We start from the raw sequence: 19,005 nt of genomic DNA, 5'->3' as shown, positions 1-19,005 counted from the left end.
ATGTCGTCTGCCATTGGGCCCCTTAGAGCCAGACACAGGGATCGTGCAGCCTGAAGGCCAGCCTCCACGTTCTGCACTGGGAGGTCCTGGCCCCCAGGCAGCCACACGGTCACTGGCATGTCCGAGTTCCGTGATGCTGGCTAAGGGACACCCCGATAAACAGCCCTGCTTCTTAACAGAGACAGTTGGGGAGTGTGTTCGCTTGAGTCTTTCTTTTTGTTCTTTTCACAGATGAGTGTGGGTCAGAGAGCCAAACTGACCATCTCCCCAGACTACGCCTACGGTGCTACTGGGCACCCAGGCATCATCCCGCCAAACGCCACTCTCGTCTTTGACGTGGAGCTTCTGAAACTGGAATGACAGGAATGGCCTCCTCCCTGAGCTCCCCATTCTTGGGTAAGGAATTGAATGCTGAAGGGCCTTTTCNCTTAATTTTACATTTGTGTCCATGTTGCCACAGGCAGATTCTTAGGAGGGGTGAGTAGTTCACTGGCTGTGTGCACTGTATTTTGACATATTGCCAAGTCGCCATCCGTAGGGATTACATTGAGTCGCCACCAGCGGGCTGTGAGGGTGCCTGTCTTCTCCCAGCCCCGCCAGCAGTATGTCTTTCAGCTTTTGGATTCAGGACCATACAATGAGTGAAAAATGTTATCTTGGTGTGGTTTTAATTTGCATTTGTCTTATTATTGGCCATGTTGTGTCAGACCCCTTCTGGAGGTCATAGTCATGGAGAGAGCCATTTTGTTTGTCTTGAGTCTGTTTCTTCAGCCCTCCCTCCCCATTTGTGTAAACAGCTTTTGTTCTGCCAACATGACAGAATTCCCAGTGGACAACAGGGGACCCAGGGGTGCCAAATTTCAGTTGGCTTCTAGCCTTCCATCAAGCCCAGCAGGTTTTTTTCCCCGGCCCTAACCAGGTTCCAGCGTCCTGAGACACAGGGAACTTTATAGTCAGTCCTGCATGATGGGTAATTAGTCTGTTTCCCTCTCACCGAAGAGAATTGAGATATAACCGAAGTGGAGAGAAAGAGGAGTGTCTTTCTGTTTTCCAGAATACACGTTGCTCTACTTCCCGTATAAACCATCACCGGTTTATCTCCAAGTGAGCTGCTCAACTTGCAGAAACTTGAAGCCATCCCACTCCCAAGTGTCTCGATTTCTGTCCCTGCAGGGTAGAGGGTTGTCAGTGCAAGAACGAGAGGATCTTTTGGTTCGCTTCCCTTTGGAGACCTCGGTCCCCGCTGCCTGCGTCTGGCTGGCTCTGGGTCTGTAGCCCATCCCCCACGACCGTGCCAACCACTGTCCACACCACAACCATCTTCTGTGGCTGTTCTGGCACTGGGACAATAACTGTGTTGTGTTCCAAGAGCCGTGGCTGCCACCGAGATAGTGTTATCAGCCTATTTTACATGCCAGGCTTGGCGAGGCCTGACCGGGTGTCCAGGAGATGCCAAGTCTCCCCCTGGACCCAGTGTGCCTTTCAGTCACAGGCCTGTCACTTGTGAAAAGTCTGGGTGGTTTGAGACCTGCACCGCGCATCTTTGAAACTCCACAGGGTATATCTTTGAATGGGTTAGAAGCACAGGAAGAAGGGAGGGGTTGTCTTGCGCCCCTTTTCCCTTTCTTTTGATANTGCATCTTTGAATGGGTTAGAAGCACAGGAAGAAGGGAGGGGTTGTTCTTGCGCCCCTTTTCCCTTTCTTTTGATATTGTTGTTGTTTTGCTCTTACGTGTTTATAAGTACGCAGTCCTGCCACAGGTACTGTTTGGGTCGCTTGCTTTTTTTCCCCTCTGTGTCTTGGCCATCTTTCTGTGTTAGTGCATTTAAGGCCACTGTGTTCTTTCTAGTGGCTGACCCACGGGGCCAGTGTGCCTGTGAAACCCCTCCCCTTGAAATGGGCATTCGGTTTGTTAGCAGAAGATTCTGGAAGTGGAATTGCTGAGTAAAAGGACGTGACTGTTTTGAATTTCATTAGATTAAGCCATATGCTTTTAACTGCCCTTTACCACCCTGGGCCAGCATGTCCCGGTTTCCGAAAAGAGATGTGAGGAGCATGGGTTCGGAGTCGTGTTCAAGTGTGAGCGCAGCCTGCGGCTCCATCTCAGTCGCTGTCTCTGGGGCTGGGTCAGGGAGCCAGGAGCGCACACCGGGAGGCCGAGCAGAATGCTGACAGGACCACAGACAGCGGAGAGCTTGCTCGCCGTTCAGAGCTTGCTCGCCGTTGACACTTATTTATGTATTTGACTTGGAAATGGAAAACTACAAACGTGTATTACAAAGTGAAAAACTTCCCTCCACCCTGGCCACCGTACTCTGTTCTCCCGGTGGGAGAATGCTGATATTATTTGTGTCCTTCCAAAGGTATTTTCTGTTTATATAGGCAAGGTGCAAATATATGAATATTTCCTTCTTTTTCACACAAATGGTAGCCTACTATACATGCTACTTTGTAAAATCATGTCCTTTTTGAAGTTTTTCTATATGAGTGTTAAGTATAAAATATAGAAAGTACAGAAAAGTAGACTACCCCAAATATTACTTTCTGGGTGTTTTCTCTTAAAACAGAGTTTTGGTCAAAATACTCCTTTTTTAAGAACGTAGATGCCACTTAACAAGTGCTTTGAGTGACAGGCCACCGAAGGCCCAAGGGGCGGCACGGGCACGGTGCTGGCTGTCCAGAGTCAGGTCAGTGAGGCCTGCACTGAGAGGTGCATGTCGTCTGCCATTGGGCCCCTTAGAGCCAGACACAGGGATCGTGCAGCCTGAAGGCCAGCCTCCACGTTCTGCACTGGGAGGTCCTGGCCCCCAGGCAGCCACACGGTCACTGGCATGTCCGAGTTCCGTGATGCTGGCTAAGGGACACCCCGATAAACAGCCCTGCTTCTTAACAGAGACAGTTGGGGAGTGTGTTCGCTTGAGTCTTTCTTTTTGTTCTTTTCACAGATGAGTGTGGGTCAGAGAGCCAAACTGACCATCTCCCCAGACTACGCCTACGGTGCTACTGGGCACCCAGGCATCATCCCGCCAAACGCCACTCTCGTCTTTGACGTGGAGCTTCTGAAACTGGAATGACAGGAATGGCCTCCTCCCTGAGCTCCCCATTCTTGGGTAAGGAATTGAATGCTGAAGGGCCTTTTCCTACCTTTGTACTTCCCATGTTACACCCAGTGCTTGGTGGGTAACAGAACCAACAATGCCACGGATTTTTTTCCCCCTACATTCTTGCTCTATTGGGTAACATTTCGGTTTTAATTATTAGTGTACATCTTGAATGCAGACGTTGGTTACCCTGTGGAAAGGGATGGCATATGTTCTCCAACAAACTCTTTGGGATGGGGCAGCTGATAGTAGCTGCTTAAATGAAAGGTGTTTTTATATTTAACTTAGAAACTAAAATTGAGTTGGGAACCGGAAATGTGGCCACATTTAGAATGCCAGCATTTTAGTTCTTCAGAAGGAAGACTCTTGAGGACTGCTCACCCCGTCCTAGTGCAGCAGCTGCCTCGCCACGTAGAGTGAGGCCACTGCCTGTTAGAGGGTGTAAGAGAGGCACTGTCACCTGGGCCGGCTGCCTTAGGGCCAAGCCTGGGACACTGGAGCACACAGGCCTGCTTACTTTACGTGGCTGGAAAAGTGAGGCCAGGGGGTGCTTGTGAAGTGTAGAGGTGCTCTCAGTCCTAAGAAGGGATCTGAGGGGTCGATCAGCCTTGCTGTGTAACAGGTGAGGGAACTGAGGTCTGGAGAGAAAGACCTTAGTTGAGGTCACTTCCAGGCAGTGGCAGACAAGGACCAGAACCTCTCTCCTGCTTCCCCTTCCTGGACTTGCTTTCCTTCCTTTTACCCTCATCTCTAGGAAACCAAACTCAGTGTCTTTAATGGCTCATAACTTTTCATGTGGGTATCAGAATCATAAAACACACAAATGCTGCCATCTTCTTTCCACTTGGCCCCAGACCTCTAGGTTTGCCCACTTTCTGGCCCTGGAACCAGAGGATCACAACCAGGGGCTGGGTGAGAATGCTTTTGTTTGAAAGCCGTCACAAGTGGCTGCCAGCCTGTTGCTTCTGGTCTAACCCTGTCCTGCTGTGGGCTTCTTTAAGTACAAGGGCTTTTTAAATTCTTAGCTATTTTCATTCTCTGTGGTTTGAGCTCTACATGCGTAGGTCAGGTTTGATGACCTTGCTTCTCTACTTGTCATTCTCACCAGGAGGGAATTCTTGACATTTTACAGAGCCTCTTTGCTGAAAGGTCTACACCTAGTCCAAACCCTCTTTCCTGTTCTTTGAGATCTGAACCCTCTGGACATAAAAGTATTTGAAGGGAGCCTTGGAATTATCCTGATTTGGGTACAGGCGTTCTGTAAAAAGGAAGGGAGAGAGGGCTACAAGTCACCCTGGCCTAAGCCTCCCACCACGCCGCCGAAGAACATCTCAAAACTCCTCATACAGGTCTTAAAGGAAAGCCCGAGGGCAGACCTAGAAAGTTGAGGGTTTGAGTAAATGAGTAAAGACCACAGACACTTTCTAAATCTCTTCAACCTGAGGTTTGTACCAACTTAGTGCCGCGCACACAGAAGTCACGTAGGAAGCCCATTCGAAGACTCTCCTGACGGCCCGGCCACGCCTTGGACCGTTAACCACAGTTACTGGCGTGGGAGCCCAAGCATGGCAAGGGTTTAAAGCCCCCAAGTGATTGCTTTACGCAGCCAAGTTGGGAGACCCACTGATAATGGGGAACTGTGCCGTCACTGCTCTCCTCAGCAAGGCAGATGTAACCTTAGGTGAAAAAAACCCACTACCAATTTAGGCAAGAAGGAAACTGCGCGCCTGGGAAGCCAGCCCAAGCCCAGCAGGCTCTCCCCAGCTGGAGCAGAAGTGGCTTCTTCCAGGTGGGACCTTGCAGCTCCTGGGGAAGGGGCGTGGTGTGGCAGACAGCCCGTGTCTGTCCCCACCGCGCACATGGAGCGCCGTGTTGCTGAAACTGACGGACTTTCTGTTCCCAACAGATGCGCCATGGAGGGGTGTGGCGCCTCCAGACGCGCCCGCGCGAGTCCGTATGGAGCTTTTCCTGATGTTCCACTACACTCTTTGTATAAACATCGACCCCGACTGAATGTGTTCTGTCACCTGGCTTTGCTCTTTCCCTTTCTCCTCGGATGTGTGTTGACCTGAACTATATGCCATAAACCTCAAGTTACTCATTTTATTTCGTTTTTTGTTTTGGGGTGAAGATTCAGTTTCAGTCTTTTGGATCTAGGTTTCCACTTAAGTATTAGTCAAGTATTAACAGCACAAGTAATGGGCTAACCTTAGAATAGGAATTGGTGTGGGGGGGGAGGGGATGCAAGAATCTTTATTTTATTTTATTTTTTTTGGATGAAATTTTTATCTATTATATATTAAACATTCTTGCTGCTGCGCTGCAAAGCCATAGCAGATTCGAGGCGCTGTCGAGGGCTGAATTACTCTCCCAGGTGAGAGATGCCCTTGGGTTGAATTAAAAGCCCTACCTAAAACTGAAGTGGGGAGGGGGAGAGCCTTTGCCTCCACTGCCCCCGCCCCAGCCTCCCCTTAAACCCTCTGCCTTTTGAAAGCAGATCGTTCTCACTGCGATGTTGGACACTACAGGTATCCGTCCCCAGGCCAGCAGGGACCTCCGAAGCCTTCTTCTTGGCCTCTCCCCCCCCCCCCCCCCCACCCCAATCCTGTGGTTTTTCTAACAGTTATTCAGGACTTTTGTAATCTCATAGCTATCCAAGCTCCACTTCCCAAATTTTAAGAACTTAATCAAAAGTTTAAATCGAAGGTGCTGTTTGTGGACACTGAACACCCGATGAAAGCCCAGCCATCATGACAAACCCTTGAGTGTTGTCTTGAGAAAACGATGCTGGTCGTCACAGCTACAGCGTCTCCTGGTTTTTGATGTTCGGCTCCCCCTGCTGATTTCAGAGTTTCCTGGCTTTTCCTCCTCCCCCTCTCACCCTTTTGCTGTCCTGTGTAGTGATTTGGTGAGAGAAATTACTGCTGCCTACCCCCCCGACCCTGACCTCCCCGCACTACATATGAGTTTCAAGTTTTATTATTGCAATAAAAGTGCTTTATGCTGGCTTTTCTCAGCTCCGTGTGATAGTGATTACTTTCAGGTGCCTCCTGGGCCATTTGGTACAGGGGGTCGGGGGTCGGGGCTGTGCCACGGGGGCTCTCGTATTGGAGACTGTGTCTTGGCAAAAGAACTGCAGCAGGAACACCCTTCCCTGTTGGCCCCTCTGGGGGGTTGGGGGCTGGTTGGTTTGCATCTTCACTGGTGGAGGAACCATCAGGGAGGCCCCCCCCTTCGCCCATCGTCAGATGTTTTTTGAATATGTGTTCTGGGCAGAGCGTTCTGCTGGGTTCTCTGGAGTTACCAAGAGGTGGGAGATGAAACCAGCTCTCAGGAAATGAGTCACCACCCAGTTGGAGACGTGCTGCCGCAAATTGGTGGAGGGTTACGAAGGGAAGATTGGGGTTTTAAATCGGTGTTCCTTGGTGACATTGGTGTAGAAGCTCTTTGTCATGTGGGCAGGCTAGTTGATTCCAGTAGCTTCTCTGGTCCCCACCCTGTGTGTGCTAGTAATACTCCCCTCCTCCCTTGTGATGGAGACTATCAGTAATACTCCGGTACCTGTCGGAACACAGTCCATCCCTATGTATTAGTTTAAGTCACTGGAGCAGTATTTCAGGGTCATAGCTTGTGTTTTCCACAATTCCCTTATAAAAATTGTCAACGAATGAAAGATTTTTATAGTGAACACTTGTATACCCAACACCTAGATTCTACCATAACATGTTTCTGTACCTATTTATCACATATTTATCCATCCCTCTATGAATCCATCCTTTTATATCACATTTCAGAATGGCAGACATCACTACCATTCCCTCTAAATACGTATTACAATTTAGTATTTGTTTATACTCTTGTACCCTACAACACTGTCAAGATACAGACTATGACCACCATCTCAGAAAATTCCTTTATGCCCTTTCTCAGTCCCCACTCTACCCCCACAGGCAACAATCGTTGTATTTTCCTCCCGTGTACTGCCTGTTACTTCTGAATTAAATTTAAATGAGACCCTGTACTAGGTGCTCTTGCATTCAGCACTCAGTGTGATACCTTCACGCAGAAACACAGGGTTGCTGTTCTCGCTGAACTTCAAGTTAGGCAGGACTGTGACTAGGTTACAAGGTGAAAGGGACTTTGCAGATGTGATTATGCCATGGACCCTGAAGTGGGGAGATTACCGTGGATTATGTGGGTAGGTAGGTCCAGTATAATCACAAGAGTCCTTAGGAGTCGGGGGAAAAACATCTGAAGATGCCTTGCTTGCTGGTTTTGAGGATGGAAGAAGGGACTAGAAGCCAAAAACTGTCGTCGCCTCTAGAAGCTGGAAAACACAAGGAAATATTTCTCCTCTGGGGCCTCTGGAAGGAACCAGCCTGGCTAACATTTTGGTTTTAGCCCGATGAGACCCATTTTGGACTTCTAACCTCCAGAACTAAGATGATAAGTGTGTATTGTTTTTAAGCCACTAACTTTGTGGTAGTTTGTTACAGCAAGAAGAGGAAACTAATAGGGAGCCTTTGTTTCTCTTTAATTTAAAAAAATTTTTTTTTTTAAGATTTTTAAGGGGCACCTGGATGGCTCAGTTGGCTAAGCTTCTGACCCCCTTTTTTTTTTTTTAAAGATTTTATTTATTTATTGGACAGAGAGAGACACAGTGAGAGAGGGAACACCAGCAGGGGGAGTGGGAGAGGGAGAAGCAGGCTTCCTGCTGAGCAGGAAGCCGGATGTGGGGCTTGATCCCAGGACCCTGGGACCATGACCTGAATCGAAGGCAGACGCTTAATGACTGAGCCAGCCAGGCACCCCTAAGCATCTGACTCTTGATTTCAGCTCAGGGTCCCGGGATCGAGCCCCGCATTGGGCTCCACGCAGAGCCCACTTAAGATTCTCCCCCTACTTCTTCCCCTGCCCCTCCCCCTGCTCGCTCGTGCACACACTCTGTCTCTGTCACTCAAATAAATCTTCAAAAAAAAAGATTTTAGTACTGGGGATGATCTTTACATCCATCATGGGGCTCGAACTCACAACCATGAGATCAAGAGTTACATGCCCTACCTCCTGAGCCAGCCAGGAGCTCCTCTCTTAGTTTTAATGTGTAACAGTTTTTTGTTTGTTTTTTAAGATTTATTTATTCATTTTAGAGAGAGAGCACCAAGCGGGAGGGGCAGAGGGAGAGGAGAGAGAACATCCAGCAGACTGCACACTGAGCGTGGAGCCTGACACAGGGTTCGATCCCACAACCCTGAGATGACAACCTGAGCCAAAACGAAGAGTCCACTGCTTAACTGACTGCGCCACGCAGGCGCCCTGCTGGATGGTCTTTATAACTATTTTGAAGAGGGCTATAAGTAAGATCAAATGAATGTACTAAATTTACTTAACCACCTTGCTAAAGGATAACTTTTCTTTTTTTGGAAAGTAAAATCGTGACTCAAATACAAAGCGAACATGTTAAAGATTTTATTTAACTTGTTCATTAATGAGAGAACAAGTAAGATGTTTTAATTGGTTCAAAGGAGAATCCAAAGAACAAATAAAAATATAATTAGCTCAGTAAGAATGCTGAAAAATTTGCTTGGTAGATATATAACTGGCAAAAATTGGCCAATATCCACAGAGTAATAATCAGTTACATTTAGGACTTTACAGGGTGCGGTTTGCATATGTATGGACACGAATCACCTGCATGATCTGTTTCCCTCAGTTTACATCATTATAAAGTAGCTTAAAGTGTATGGGGGCTAGATAAAACAGTCCCAGTGGGATGGGGGGACCTGTTTCAAAGTCTTTCACAGTGTTTCCTGATGCCCTGTTGTTGGATACTTGGGGAATTCCAATTCTTTGCTTTTATTAGAACAAAAAGCCAATACATCTTTGCATGTGTTAATTTTTTTCTTTCCTAAATACCTTGATTCTATAGGATAACATACTAGAAGTGGGATTGTAGGGTCAAAAGAGATTTTGACTTTCAATTCACATTGCCAAGTTGTATGAACCTTTTTCTCACACATGGAAAACAAACCCCACCCATGTCCCACCACAGAAAATACCACTATGGGCTCTTAGAAAACCCTCAAACTTTCTTTTCCAGATCCCCCCCACCCACCCACTTTTCCCTTATGTTCACTAGCGAGACTGAAATCTGTGGAGAACTGACTGGTTTGAACCAATTGAGGACTCTCCCAATACTGGGGAGGGGCTTAGGAGCCCCTGAAGCCCAGAGCCCTTGAGCCCCATAACAGGGTCAGGTTCTGTTAAAGAAGCAAGGGTATCCTTGGGCCTGGCTAGAACTGGTTTATGTTTCTACTGACTGTATTTTCATTGTTTTCCTTGTTTTATTTTTGAGAAGCATGGTGGTTGTATTCACAGTCCTAGGATTCAGGAAAACTTCTGATTCTGCTTCTGACCGTTGCTGACTAAGGCTTAAACACCAAATGACACGGTTTCTGTGGTTTTCCATTCATTGAATGGACTTGGGGTGGGGACATGGGTGGGTCAAAGTTCAACTCTAAAATTATAATTATTTTAAATGTAATGACCATATGAGAAACTCTCTGTAGGAAAGCAGCCCCCCCCCCCAATTAACCATGATGACCGTTTGACTACAAGTAAGCATCCTGTCGACCCCGACTTGTTCCAGGAAATGGCTGGCCACAGAAAACCCTCCACCCTTTCCTCTTTTGAAATGTCCCCAAACTGCTCACTTTCCCCCTTGCCGCTAACCAAGGATGGCCAAATGTATTGGAAGACCCGTGAGTCTCCCTCACTCCACTAATCCTAACCTTGTGGAATGGTTTTCACTGAGACAGCGTTTCCTTTTTACTCAATGAAATGTACTCCCTGACACCTTTGAACCCCTGCAGGGTGATGGCAGAAGGGTTCTCTTGCTGCAAATTTATGAATAAACAAGCTTTGTTAATATTGTTTTGGACCTAGATTTGTCTTTGACACATGGGATGTGTGTGTCTATAAGCATACTGCCCTGAACGCGTGCCTGCTTCCTGGATATATGTGGGTTCACTTTGATTGACCGTGTTGGACTGCAGTGGTCTCTTAGATGCCATAGGTTAGGGGTTCTCATTCAACCCTTTAATTAAATTCAGTGAATTAATGAGGGGCAGCTGACACCAAAATGGATTAAAATAAAAATGCCAAGGGCAGCACTCCCCTGGCGTCTGCCCAGAGTGTGTCTGATGAGTTCCTCTGAGTTCCCTGAGTTCCATGAATGCACAGGCAGATTGATGACGGACCCATCAGAGGCTGGGCTTGCTGCAGCAGCTGCCCTGCAAGGCACACAGGAGAGCAGCTGTCAGCTTTATTAGGAAGGTAGAGGTATTTGCCAGTGGGTATGTAGAACGGGTACAGTATTGGATCCGTGTGCTAATTACCACTGGAGTTTGCCTATTTTAAAATTAATTCATACATTTCTGAAGGCAGTACATGCCCAAGATTTAGGGAAATAAATTCAGTTAACCACAGGGTGTATTTATGGTATGCCAGCCCCATGATTAATGCTTTTCTAGGTGTCAGGAGTAAATACAGGATAGGACCAAGAAAGGCACTGCTGGCAAGGACTTAAAATTCTAACAGAGACCCAAAAAATAAATAAATAATGTCAGGTATCCAAAGTATGAGGTGAAGTAGCGAAGTGAGGCTTGGAGGGAAACTGTTCCAGGCCGATGGAACAGCAAGTATAAAGGCTCAGGGTGGTGAGTTAGGAGTGTTGGGAAGACGATAAGGACCAATATGGGGAGAGCAGAAGTATGAAGGACAGGATTGGGCAGGAGCCAGGTAAGGCATTAATGTGACAGGTATTGTGAGCATGATGATGTCATTGGTGGATTTCAGCAGAGGACTGAGGTCTAGTTGTTTTTAAAAGATGTCTCTGGAGGGGCTCCCGAATGGCTCATTGGTTGGGTTTCTGACTCTTGGTTTTGGCTCAGGTCCTGATCTCATGGGTCATGGGATCAAGCCCTGTGTTGGGCTCTGCACTCTGAGGGGAGTCTGCTTGAGATTCTCTCTCTCTCTGCCCTTCCCCCTCCAGCATGAGCACGCGCTCTCTCTTTCTCATTCTCCCTCTCTCAAATAAATAAATCTCAAAAAAAAAAAAAAAAAAGATGTCTCTGGAAAGTGGAAAATAGACTTAAGGGGCTCATGGTAGCTAGTCTCCAAAAATGGCCCCCAGTGATTCCTCCACTCCCCTTGAGTCTGGGCTGCCTTGTGGCTGCTTTGACCTGTAGAAGATAGTAGAAGGAATGTTCTGGGACTTCCATGCTCAGGCCTTAAGAGAATTCCCTTCTTCTTGGAACACTAGCTCTTGGGTCCAAGCTATACAGAGAGGCCCCATGGAAGAGAATTGAGACCCACACCACAGCCCAGAGTCCCACCTGAGAACCCAGCTAACTGCCAGTACCAACTGCCAGAGAAGATGAGTGAGCCACTTGGACATTCTGCCCACAAATGCCCACAGCCCCAGCAACATCACATGAATAGAGGAACCACCTCCCTCAGCTCAGGAGAACCAAAGAATTAAGAGATTTCACAAAATGGTCTTGAAGTAGTTTATTTCATAGCAATGGAAAGCTGAAATGGGGGCAAGGGTGGAAGCAGGACACCAGTGAGCCAGCTGTTGGGGTCATTGAGGTCAGAGATAACAGAGGCCTTGACCAGACTGGTAGAAGTGAGGATAGTAAGTAGTCAGATTCAGGGTACACTTTATCAATGTACTTTTGGCCAGGACTGTGAGGGAAAAGTCAGTAGAAAACCAGCAGCTCCTTGCCTGACTCTCCTAACTCCAGACCACTCCTTAGAAACAACTATTTAAAACTCTAAGTTCTCTCTTTGACAGTGACTGCCATTTTGCACCAATTGCTTGTACTGGTGGTGGTGGTGGTGAGGATTAAGAAACAAAACAAAGGGGTGCCTGGGTGGCTCAGTTGGTTAAGCATATGACTCTTAGTTTTGGCTCAGGTCATGGTCTCATGGGTTGTGGGATTGAACCTGCGTTTGGACTCTGTGCTCAGTGGGGAGTCTGCTCAAAGATTCTCCCTCTGCCCCCTCCCCATTCTCTCTTTTCTCTCTCTCCCTAAAATAAATAAATGAATCTTAAAAAAATAAAAGGGGCACCTGGGTGGCTCAGTCGGTTAAGCAGCAGACTCTTGATTTCAGCTTAGTTATGGTCTTGGGGTCCTGGGATCAAGTCCTGTGTCAGGCTCTATGCTCAGTGGGGAGTCTGCTTGAGGATTCTCTCCCTCTCCCTCTGCCTTTCCGCACCCCACCCCTGTCAAATAAATAAATAAATCTTTTTTAAAAATCTCAAAGATAGGCCACCTGGGTGGCTCAGTCAGTTAAACATCTGCCTTTGGCTCAGGTCATGATCCCAGGGTCTTGGGATCAAGCCCCGCATTGGGGTTGAGTGGGGACTCAGCGAGGAGCCTGCTTCTCCATCTCCCTCTGCCTGCTGCTCTCCCTACTTGTGCTCTGTCTCTTTCTGTCAAATAAATAAAGTTTTAAAAAAATCTCAAAGACATAAAGACAAAGGAAATGATTAAAAGATGTGACCATAAAAAAACAAAACTATATCCTGAAAGACACTATAACCAAAAGATAAGGCAAGATGAAGAGAAAACATTTGCAAAATATTAAAATCTCATACCCTAAATATATAGTAATATGTAATAATTATAATAAAAATACAAAATAAATATATAAAATAAATAATAAACAATTGTAAAGAAAATGACAATCTAATAGGTGACACAATTAAGCCGCTCTAAGAATTTCACATTACATTGCTTTGTCTTGATACCTCACTTTTAGGTATCTTCTCATGTGGCCTCATCCTCCAGTAGATGTGCCCCACCTTCACAACATGGTGTGAGTTCCATAGTGGTCTCTGATCCAGAAGGTCAGAGGAGATACTTCAAGGGTTCTTTAAAGCCTTGGCTGCGGAACTCACACAGTATCACTTCTGCCATGTTCTGTTGGTTAAAACAAGTCACACGGCCAGCCCAGACTGAAGGGGATGAAGAAATAGACTCCTGTCACTGGGAGGAACAGTGAAGTCACATCACAAAGGGGTATGGTAGAAGGGAGTTGTGATGCACTGGGGACCATTACTATAATACTCTACCACGTGATATCCAAAAATGTCTTTCGTCTACCCTCACAATTGAGTGATAGTTTAATTGAGAATATGATTGTAGATTGTTAGTTATTTTCCCTAAGAATGAAGGCATTGCTGCATTGTCTTCTAGTTTCCAGTGTTGTTGAGAAGGGTGATGCCATTTTGATTTGTTTCTTTATATGCGATTGCTTTTATTCCTCTGAAATCTTCCAGAATCTTCTGCTTATCTGTGGTATGATGAAATTTCATAATATGGCCTTGTGTGGGTCTTCTTTTTTTTTTTCTTTTCTTTATCTTCTGTTTTGTACTTACTGTATTGGGCATTTAGAAGGTCACTTTAATCTGGAAATGTGTTCTTTAGTTTGAAAGTTTTTCTTGTATTATTTTTTTGATAGCTAAATTTTCCACAAATACATTTTCTCACAAAGCATATTAAAAGTGTGGCATTAGGGTGCCTGAGTGACTCAGTTAAGTGTCTGACTCTTGATTTCAGCTCAGGTCATGATCTCAGGGTTGTGAGATTGAGCCCTGTGTTGGGCTCAACGCTGGGTGTGGAGCCTGCTTAAGATTCTCTCTCCCCTCTGCACCCCCCACCATGCTCACACACACACTCTCTCTCTCTCTGAAAAAATAAAAAAGAGTATCATTATTTTACTATTTTTTTGCAAATCTCTTTAATGCCTGGCTTAATAGAAGACAGCTGAATTCTCACATCTACTTCTGTATTCCATCTGTTGCAACATGTTGTTTTGGTGGCAGTATATGAAGAAATTCTGACTAGGCACATTTTAAAAGGAGCTTGTGTCTGAACAGATAGATAGTACAGAAACCAATATAACTAGAAACCTGGCAACCATCTATTTACCTTAAGACTTTGCTAACTGGGAAATATTCAGTCGTCTTTTTAAAAAGAATATATCCAAACTTGCACTGTTAGAAAACAAAACTGGCTTTGTTTTTCTGTATAAAAACCACTTAGCACTTCATTTTTGAGTCTGAGTGCAGAATTTTGTGAAGACAGCAGTCAGAGAAATCACGTATCTGCTTTGTACATGTAACTAGACAGGAGAAAATCTACAAGGTCAGGTCACCCCTTAGCTAGTGTGTCACTTGCCATCACAAAGTGAATCAGCTGCCCGGAGTACCAAATTTCTTCTACTGTGGATATGAGTGCATGGGTTGGACAGAAAACAGAACCTGAGGATGTGGATAAGAGTGTTTGGTGAGGTACGCAGTTCATCACAAGCCACCAGGAATTCAACATGGAGGGATGGCGTTAGTTACGCATCACTGTGATCTGATAGTTATGCTTGCATAAAATGAAAAGCATGTCCACATTCCTGTTACTGATGCAGGGGACACAGCAATATAAGACCAAAACTACAAACCCCTAAAACTCCCTGCCAAGAGAATGACTGTTTTTGAATACTTTGGTCTGAACATGTGGTTAGTAAGTATATTGACAGAGCAGATCAATGCAGGTAAATACAGAAGAAACCTTTTTATTCTGAAATTGTATCCTACCCATGCCTTGAAGTAAGTATTAAGTGAGGCATCAAGCTTTTTCTCCCTTGGATCAAAGACAAGGAGCTCTGAGAGCAGAATGTGGTTGTGACAGGAGCTGCTGTGGTCCATTGGCTCTTGGAACTTGCCAGGTAAGAGCAGAGGATGGCGACAGTCCAAACAAAAGCATACGCAAAAATATAGTGGAATCCTACTTAGCAATGAAAAAGAATGAACTGCTGATACACATGAATCTCACAGATACACTGAACAAAACAAGGCAGACTTTTACAAAAAGTACGTTCTGGGGCCCCTGGGTGGCTCAATCAGTTAAGCATCTGCCTTCAGCTCAGGTCATAGTCCCAGGGTCCTGGGATTGAGCCCCACATTGGGCTCCCTACCCAGAGGGAAGCCCGCTTCTCCCTCTCCTCTCCGCTTGTACTCTCGGTTTCTGTGTCGCTCGCTCTCAAATAAATAAATAAAATCTCTTAAAAAGATGATATATTCTGTGTGATTTTATCTGAAACTCTAGAAAAGGCAAGTCTAATCCATGGTGGCATAGGCCAGTGCTGGTCTGAGGCCTGGGATGGGGGAGGGGAATTGCTTGGGAAGGGGCACAAGGGAAACGTGGGGAGATGGGAATGTTCTATATTTTGACTGTGGTTACATGGGTATATACCTTTGTTGAAACTCATGGAAATGTACACTTTAAATGGATATGTTTTATTGCATGTAAATTATACCTCAAAAAGTTGATTTAAAAAAAAAATACACAGGGCTTCCATTTCCAGACAAGATGAATAAGTGGATTCCACCCTATTCCTTCCACTTACTACAACCAAAAACTTGACAAAGCAACTATCAGACTCCTGATGGTGGAAAAAAGGTGAACTGGCTAGACAACTTGAGTCTCAAGGGATGACACAGCTGGGAGTCTTCACAGGCTTTACTACTTACTAGATCCCAGCCCGGGCACCAGGGAAGGCCAAACCCCAAACCATCACCAAAGCACAAAGTCCCAACGAAAGCCCACCTTCTGGGGTCAAAGGGCTGGGAGGGACAGCAATGAAAGATGATAGACCTTTTGACAATGCTTGCTCTTCTCCGGGCAAACACCATGAAATAAGCCACAGCCCTCCCTCTGCAGCAGACTTTGGGGAGACTGTGGTGGGGAGCTTGTCCACCATCCCTGCTATGCACTACCATGTGGGTAGTCCTCTCTGTCCTTACCAGTGACGACTGTGATGTCGAGCTCTTGTCAGCCCACTCTGCACAAATGTGATCAGCAAGAATCCTCCTCCCTCTCCCATCCTTATGGGAGTGTTGTGAGAGCAGGGTGGAGCCCTGTTGCTCTCCTTGCACTGTGCTAAGCAAAGGTAACAAAAGAGACAGCACCCACCCTCTCACAGCTGGAATGTGTGGGGAGAGTTACAGAGAAGAGGGAGCTGCAAAAAGAGATTGTTTCAATTTGTGTATGAAGTCCAGGGCACACCCACCCCCAAGTGACCTATGTGTGAAACCCACCAGAATTAACAGAGTGAAAGCTTTGAGAACTGAACTATGACGTGGAATACTGTACTGTTTCAGATTGGCCTCTGGGTAGCGCACAGCAGGACAGACCAAAATAGTACTGGTTTAAAAACTAAACTGACATTCAAGCTCACAGACCACAAAAGTGAGCCATGATGTTCATTCTGAACTTGAACAGGTTGAATACATACTAACATAGTTTTTAAAAGAAACCAGTGACTCGTAATATAATACCCCAAAAGTCCAGGATAAAATCAAATCTTATGTGTCATACTAAAAGCCAGAAGAAGGCTGAACTGGAATGAGAAAGGGCAATCAACAGCCGGCTAACATCTGGTGCCCGGCTGGCTCGGTCAGGACAGTGAGTGACTCTTGATCTTAGGGCCATGAATTTGAGCCCCACATTGGGCATAGAGTTTACCTTAATTTAAAAAAACAAAAAAACTGATGCTAACTAACATCAAAACGGGACAGATGTTGGGATTATCTGACAAGGATTTTAAAGTAGCTATCCCCAAAAAAGGAGAAGAAAGAAAGGAAGAAAAAGAAAAGCTTCAGTGGGCAACCATGAATAGTCCTGAAGCAGAAAAATAGAAGATTTCAGCAAAGAAAAGATATAAAGAAAAACCAGATGGAAATTCTAAATCTGAAAAATACAGTAACAACAAACTTAACTGGGTGGTCACTATGGCCCATCGGAGATGACAAAGGAAAGCTGTGACCTTGAAGATAGACCACTAAAAATTCTACGCCTCGAACAAAGAAACAACAAATGAACAAAATCAACAGAACTTCAGGGGTCTATGGGAAAGTACCAAAATACATGTATGTCACTGGAATCCCACAAGAAGGAGAGAAGGAGTGCAGTGCAGAAAATATACTTAAATAATAGCTGAAAGCTTCCCAAATTTGGCAAAAGACATAAACCTACAGATTAAAGAAGCTGCGAGAACCCCAAACCAAAAAAACATAAAAATCCTAAAACAGTGTACACTAACAGCCAAATTTATAGAGACAGAGAGTAGAATAGTGGTTTCCAAGAGTGAGGGATGAAAGAAACCTGGAGATATTTGGTCAAATGTTAACAAACTTTCAGTTAGAAGTTGAATAAGTTTTGGGGATCTAACATACAGCAAGGTGACTATAGTTAACAATACTGTATTATGTACCTGGAAGTTGCTAAGAGAGTAGATCTTAAATGTTCTCACCAGAAAAAAAAAAAGAAGAAATAGTAATCATGCAAAATGATGGAGGTGTTAACTAACCCTATTGTGGTCATCACTTTGCAATATATAAGTATGGCAGATCATCACATTGTACACCCTATACACAGTGTTATATGTTATATCTCAATAAAGCTGGAAAAAATAAAAAGTGAAAAAATAATAAAAAAACTAGAACAATATCGCTTCTGACTGGGCTTACTACAAGGCCAATGTGNGAACTGTGGGCATGGGCTGCTGGGGTTGGTGAAGGATCTCAAGATGGGTGGGAGAAACTTGCTCTAAAAGCCATTGACTGGGTAGCTTTTGGGGAGATCATACCCCCAAACCAGAAGGCCACTGCTAACTTCTGAAATTCTGGAATGAGACCCTTACCTCCAGGTTGGCTACTGTCCCTGAGAAACAACCTGCTTTCTGACTGGGCTTACTACAAGGCCAATGTGGCAAAGGCTGTCTTGGTAGATGACTTTGAGAAGAAGTTTAATGCCCTGAAGTTTTCTGCCAGAGGATAAATATACTGTTCAGGTGGATGGTGAAGGAAAGGAAGATGTGAAAAGTTGTGCTGAGTTTTTGTCTCTCTCAAAGGCCAGGATTGAGGAAAATGAAAAAGAGCCAGAGAAGATGAAGAATGTAATTCTATGTGATCAGATGACCATTGAGGACCTGTTGAAGTCTTCCCAGAAACCAAGTTAGACAAGAAGAAGTATCCCTATTGGCCTCACAAGCCAACCGAATATTTATAAGCTTGAGTTGGGGAGAAAGTTCTGGCCCTCCTATTGTAAACACTAGAAGTTAAAAATAATTATATAGGGACGCCTGGGTGGCTCAGTCAGTTAAGCGACTGCCTTCGGCTTGGGTATGATCCCGGGATCCTGGGACTGAGCCCCCACGTCAGGCTCCCTACTCAGCGGGGAGCTCACTTCTTCTCCCTCTGCCACTCTCCCTGCTTGTGCTCTCTTTCTCTCAAATAAATAAATAAAATCTTTAAAAAGATAATAATTATATAGTAAAAAAAAAAGTGTAATGTACACAAAACAGAAAAACTAGAAGGAGAAGACAGAGAAAGCAGAAGTAGTGGTAATGGCAATTTTCCAAAATCAATGATCGACACCAGACCACAAATTCAGGAAGCTCAGAAAATACCAAGCAGAGTAAATACCAAAAATCTACACCTAAGCGTATCATATTCAAATTATAGGAAAACCAGCGTCTGGCTGGCTCAGAAGAGCATGCAACTCTTGATCTCAGTGTTGCAAGCTGGAGCTCCATGTTGCGTGTAGAGATTACTTAAAAAAGTAAATAAACTTTAAAAAAAAGAAAGAAAAGTCAAATTGTAGGAAAACAAAGGGAAAATCTTGAAAGAAGCCAAAGGGGAACAAAATGCAACTTACCTATTGAGGAACAAGGATGAGAACTACGTGAGACTTCTCCTTAGAAACCATGCAAGCAAGAACAGAGTGGAGTGAAATATTTAAAGTGTTGAAAGAAAAACACCAGCTGAGAATTCTGTATCCA

General features: G+C 45.2%; 1 protein-coding gene and 1 pseudogene across 1 annotated transcript in view; both read left to right on the top strand.

Moving 5' to 3' along the window:
* Positions 1 to 6,118, top strand: part of LOC100479289 (FKBP prolyl isomerase 1A) — an 8,680-nt gene extending 2,562 nt beyond the window's left edge. Inside the window, exons 2-3 of the mRNA XM_034640217.1 lie at positions 232 to 396; positions 5,009 to 6,118. Of these exons, the coding sequence (XP_034496108.1) occupies positions 232 to 360 (129 nt within the window). The 3' untranslated portion in view covers positions 361 to 396; positions 5,009 to 6,118. The remainder of the gene's footprint in view (positions 1 to 231; positions 397 to 5,008) is intronic.
* Positions 6,119 to 17,702: 11,584 nt separating this feature from the next.
* LOC100479033 lies at positions 17,703 to 18,397 on the top strand (annotated as a pseudogene).
* The last annotated feature ends 608 nt before the right edge of the window (positions 18,398 to 19,005 follow it).

Source organism: Ailuropoda melanoleuca, chromosome 13, assembly GCF_002007445.2.
Source record: "Ailuropoda melanoleuca isolate Jingjing chromosome 13, ASM200744v2, whole genome shotgun sequence".
Classification (NCBI taxonomy): Eukaryota; Metazoa; Chordata; class Mammalia; order Carnivora; family Ursidae; genus Ailuropoda; species Ailuropoda melanoleuca.
Note: the sequence above shows the minus strand (reverse complement) of the source record. Positions and strands in the feature narration are given on the sequence as shown.